The following is a 5466-nucleotide window of genomic DNA, read 5'->3' as shown; positions in this document are numbered from 1 at the left end:
TTCCCTAGCAACCAAACGTGTTAACAGTGTCCTGACCTGAAGGTGAGACGTTGAAAATAAACGGTACTTCCAAGTGGATACTTCGAGAAAATTATAGTCCCTCCCAACGAAATGAACTGGCCTTCCCCATCACAGAGAGCTCCAAAACCACACAGACAGACAACAGAAAGGGGGTCGTTTGGCTGCACGTACAAAATCTAACTTCTAATAAGCCCGTAAGGACAAACTGTTTCGTGCAGCATTTCCTGGTATGTCGTGAGAACGTTAAAAGGGGCTGAATGACCAAAAAAAAAAAAAAAAAAAACCAACAAAAAAAAAAAAAAAAAAAAACCAACAAAACAAAAACAAAAACAAAAACAAAAAAACTCCCTAGGTACGAGTCCGGGGAGCTGCTCCCACATCGCAGCGAAGTGCGTTCCGTGTTAGGACTCCTTATCGTGCTGCGGGCCACTGTGCCCCCAGGGGGCCACGGGAGGCAGCATGGCCCCGCCGGGACGCGCCTTCTCACTCAGCAAGTGCGGAATCTCACGTGCCGAAGACAGCATCCCGGGGACACGCACCTCACCCGCCCCACGGCCCTCGTTTTCCGGAGAGGAAACTGACGCCAGGGTCAAAGTCGCCCCCAGCCAGGCGGGCAGCCCGGAGCGCGGGCCTGCTCCTTCAGTGGAAAGCTAAGAACCTTCTCGAGGGACACCGCTGAAGGGCTGTCAACGGCTGCGTGACTCTCTGAATCTCATGCTATCAGAAAAACTGTCATTACCTCTACGAACGATCAGAAACGCCCAGGCGCCACCTCTCCCCCAGCTACCCCACCGCAGCGGCTCCGAACAGAAAACGAGGGACTCGAAAGCATCTCCGCCCCGCGCCCCAGCCCGGCACACGGGTGGAACGGGCCTCACCTTCCCCTCGGAAACCCACACCAGCTGGCTCTGCTGGTGCTGGACCGCTTCCTTCAGTGCGCCGTACCAGCCGTCGTTCAGTGAATTTAAGTTAATCGTAGCTGCGAATAAACGAACAACATCGTTTACGGTGAGAACTCGGCCAAAAGCCGGGACCCGCACAAGCCCGCTTAGAGCTCGGTCGCTGTCACTGCGTTATGTGAAGGACGGTGTCCGCGGGCACAAGCCTGTGACGTTTCTACTCTGGCACATGTGCTTCCGATTGCCAGGCACCTGTTACTGCAACAGGAAGCTTTCCCGACAACGGTTACGTGAGATTTTGTACGTGAACAACACGTTTTTGCCTACGTATCGTCACCCAGACACTCTAACCCGACGGAACACTCACTTGTAAAAAGATGGTGGTTGTTTTTACGAAGCTTGTGAGACCGCTCGTACAACTTCCGGGCGCTTTTCCGCGACTCTGGACATAATCTCATTCTCATCATCTTCACACCTTGCTTAGAATCAGGGTTGAGAAATACAACAATCGGGTACCACTGGGCGTAATTCAGGCGATCGACTGCGTTTGGCGTCACGTCTAATAGAGCATGTTTGTCCTGGGGACGCAAAGAAAAAATAAACAAGGATGTCAGACAGTTAATTAAGAATCGTCCTCTTCGGAAAAAGTCATAGACTAAGCCGCAGTGCAATAGAAACGGACCTTTAACAGGGCTCCAAAATGTCTCAGGAGCACGCGTCAGAAAATCTGTAATCACGAGTTAATGCAATGCAATTCCTAGCCCAACTTAAAACCAGAAAACGTTCCGACCAGCTCACTCTTAAGATACCGTACTACCCGCAAGCTGACTACATCGTCCGTCCTCAGTGATACGACCCTGCAGTGTACGAACGTACCCATCCCATAAACGCCAAAGTGCAACCCGAACTGTCCCCTTGCAATGCAAACTCCGTACACGTGTCTGGACGCTGTGCGCTTCTCTGTGGCAATCAAAGGTCATCTTGTGATGTGTGTCAACACTGTTCCTTTCAAAGAGATTAGCGTGACGCCTTCTGGTGACGGCTTTTCTTACGGTATACCAGTCGCCATTTTAGAAAAACCACCTCCTACGCTCAAGTTAACCAAACCCTATCCCGCTCAAAAACAACGTTCACAGCTTATAACGAAGTAGATCGATATTTAATAACTTACTTGATCGATTATCTGCTTTATCGTATGAAGACGAATAATGCCAGAGCTACGTTGGTCGGTTCCAGCATCTCGCGGTTCACTTTCTATTCACGAAGTCAGGACAAAACAAAACGTCACGTTGGTGAGATCAAAGTCTCCGGCTGCGGGCACCACGGATGTGCGGGGCTCCGCCGTGCTTGGTCACGCGCGGGGACAACCTGTGCACCACGGGCCCCGCCCACTAGAGGCCAGCAGCCCCCACCTCCCACTCACTCCCCTGTGACAAAAACACACTCGGCCAAGTGTCCTCTGTGGGCAGAATCGCTGCTGGCGGAGAACCACGGGGTTAGAGCGATGCCGCCCAGCGAGGCGCTGGCCTCAGGCGCACAGTGCACTGGGCGACCCCACCCCATCGTCACGCAAGAGCTGGGTACAGTACGTTCAGAAAATCAGAGCTAATACTCCGTAACGAACAACATACCGAAAACCGTAAAGAGAATTAGGAAACAAACCTTGTGTAAAAGTCGTTTAAGACTGTCACTTGGTCAAGAGAAATGGTCAAATACAGCAATTCTCTCGATTGAAAATGAGATTTAAAACCGTAGATTTAACATAATATTGATGAGCTGCTTCCATTAATTTTACTCTAGAAAAGTAAAACTCTAAATTGTGTTTGGTATAAATAAGGTATTTAAACTTAAAATAGCGTTTTAATGTGCATATTTTTCGTGTTCTTAAAAAAATTTCCAACTACTTTAATGTTATAAGAAACGATTGGCCATTAAAAAAACCACAAAAACATATAGACAGAGATGCATCTTTTTCCTTTTGCCTATGGCTCCAACAGGGTTTGGCATGGCACTACGTCCAAACCGCTCTCATTGTGACATCTGAGAAAATGGCACCGTTTCTAAGGCACTGAGAAAATGTGAGGCCTGTCTTGGCCAGAGCCGCACCAGCCGAGGGGCAGGTGCACAGCGTCAGCAACACCGACCGGAGCGCTGGAGCGAGGCCTCCACGCATCGCTGTGTCCCTGAACCAAAGACCCGCTCCAGGAGCACGTTCTCTACAAACAGCAACCTCGTCTGCAAAAGCATGGACGAACTAAGGGGGAATCAGAAATCAACATTTTCTAACTTGCTCAAATTCTACGATAACGTTTCTGCAAATCTTGACTTTCAGAAAATAAATACCCTCACTGAACTTCAGCAGCAACTCAATGCAAAGCGATGCGATAAGGCAGCGTTCTGAGTCTTCAAATCCGCGCTCACGCAGTTCGGTGCCACCGAGGGTCTCCCACTGGGCCCACGGCCGCGCTCACGACTGCACCGCGGCGGCCAGGCGCTGTGCCTGCCCTGCGGCCCACTCCCTCCTCCTGCCTTCGGGACACAGTCAAGAAAACCGTCACAAATACAGGAAAGGGAAAGGCTACATTCTGGAGGAGTTAAATCCTCTGAGAAAGCAAAGTATAAACACGCAAACACAATATGGACAGATTTCTACATCCTCTGTCATAATAAAATATACATTTGAAACAAACTATATGAACGAGAGAAGGCTAACAAACTGCAAATCAATTGCAAGATAATAAAGTAAAAATATGCTACTATTAAGAAGGAAAAGCGGGGTATAAACTTTTCTACACAATGTTAATAAAATTCCGCAGAAGTATGTCTGAAGACCGGGAGACGTGGAAGAAAATACACTTGGGTAAAATTTAGGGTGACCGACGATTTATGTCAAAATTAATCTTTAAAACTTTGCCGTCTCCGGCCATGCCACCCTGAACAAGCCCGATCCTGTCTGACCTCGGAAGCTAAGCAGGGTCGGGCCAGGTTAGTATTTGGATGGCAGACCACCTAGGAAGAGCAGGTGCTGGAGATGTAAAAAATAAAAAAAATAATAAGGGATTGTAAGCTGACGAAGTCCTTGCAATCTGTGAGGTCAATCAAGGGTTACCTCGCTTAAAAAATAAATAAAAAATAAACTTTCCAAATAGAAAATATTTTTATAATTAGGAAAAGTATAATTTAAGTTTTTACATATAACTTATGTGTTACATGTAAGCTTTCATACATAATTTACGTAAGCCAAAGGGTCGAAACTAAGTCTGCATATTTAAACTACTATCACAGCCAAACTAAACAAAACAAGCAGAAGCCAAACCCCTTAAGCACGGGAGCCCTACACTGTCACTATGCTGACCACTACCTGCCGTGGATGCCTGAGGTAACAGCCGACAGCACGAGTCACGCCTGCACCGCCCCTCCGACGTGGGAGCGTCTGTCAGCTTCACGACCAGAAGCTCCGGACTGGAGCCGGAAAGGGCTGAGCTCAGAGCCGGGCTTCGTGACTCACTGGCTGGGTGTCACCAGGAAGCCCGGACTGGAGAGGCTGCTGGCGGTCAGGACCGCCACCGCCCTAAGGCTTGGCTGTTGGCGTCAGCATGGACACTCACCCACGGTGACGTCGTCGCGATGAAGAGCCTCTGCTAAGCGGCGCTGTCACGAAGCCCAGAGCTTCGTAAACGGCGACGCTTCTCACATTAAAGGCCACGGGGAGGACAGGGACACGATCGCTCGGGTTCCCCTCCAAACTAAACGCACGGGGTGGCCCGCAAAGCTTCACGTGCAGGCTTTGCCTCTGCGGAGCACGCGCCTTGGGCCCGCCCTCAGTGGGCGACCTGTGACCCCTTCGAGCTCCCCTCCACACGGCCCCGCGGCCACTTACTTGCGATCTGATAGATGTCAGGCTCTTCTCTCGCCAGCTTCTCTCTGGCGACGTCGGCGATCGGTCCGAAGATGGTCACGGGCCTCAGGAATCCAGCTGGGAGGAGGGAGACGACAAGTGGCAGTCACCCTTCCCTCCCTTAAGCACACGGACGCTCAGGGTGCCAGGTCGGTCCGTGCAGAATAAACTTACCTTCGCGAAGAACAACTCTTTCGTAGGCCGGAAACTTGGTTTGAACAGGCTGAGCTGACAAATCCTCTCTGCTTTTCCGAAGATTTCTCTTGGAGCTGCGCAGACCCCGGAACCGCCAAAAGTCGGCCCGGTCTCCGCCGGCGGTTTTGGGGAGCGTGTACTGAACGCTGGCCAGCTGCTCGGCTCTGCAAAGAGAAGGCGAGCACGCCGTCGGGGACTTTGAAAAACACGACGGAAAAAGCCCCACGATGCAACAACTGTCACCATTCTGCAGAGAACGTCACGTGCTGTTTAAATCGGAATGGCTAGATTAAAATAAAAGGGCCTGCAGGACGATGCCGATTACGGATACGGTGAACCCAGGGAGAACCATCTTCGCTAGACACCCAAGCGGGACTGGGACCTGTCACTGCGGATGGCCGCCGCCCCGCGAGGCGCCCAGCAGCCGTACCTGTTCTTGCTAGGGATGATGCC

At 50.7% G+C, this 5466-nt stretch overlaps 1 protein-coding gene and 1 pseudogene across 1 annotated transcript in view; one reads left to right on the top strand and one right to left on the bottom strand.

Moving 5' to 3' along the window:
• Positions 1 to 692: 692 nt before the first annotated feature.
• The window catches only part of LOC105310136 (tight junction protein ZO-1-like), a gene marked incomplete at its 5' end in the record, with an annotated part of 5613 nt that continues 839 nt past the window's right edge, over positions 693 to 5466 (bottom strand). The window contains 6 exons of the mRNA XM_023526589.1: positions 693 to 1000; positions 1288 to 1498; positions 2092 to 2174; positions 4801 to 4896; positions 4993 to 5177; positions 5444 to 5465. Coding sequence (XP_023382357.1) covers positions 708 to 1000; positions 1288 to 1498; positions 2092 to 2174; positions 4801 to 4896; positions 4993 to 5177; positions 5444 to 5465 — 890 coding nt within the window. The remainder of the gene's footprint in view (positions 1001 to 1287; positions 1499 to 2091; positions 2175 to 4800; positions 4897 to 4992; positions 5178 to 5443; position 5466) is intronic.
• On the top strand, positions 3836 to 3954 carry LOC111734419 (annotated as a pseudogene).

Source organism: Pteropus vampyrus, unplaced genomic scaffold (genome assembly GCF_000151845.1).
Source record: "Pteropus vampyrus isolate Shadow unplaced genomic scaffold, Pvam_2.0 Scaffold1160, whole genome shotgun sequence".
Classification (NCBI taxonomy): domain Eukaryota; kingdom Metazoa; phylum Chordata; class Mammalia; order Chiroptera; family Pteropodidae; genus Pteropus; species Pteropus vampyrus.
Note: the sequence above shows the minus strand (reverse complement) of the source record. Positions and strands in the feature narration are given on the sequence as shown.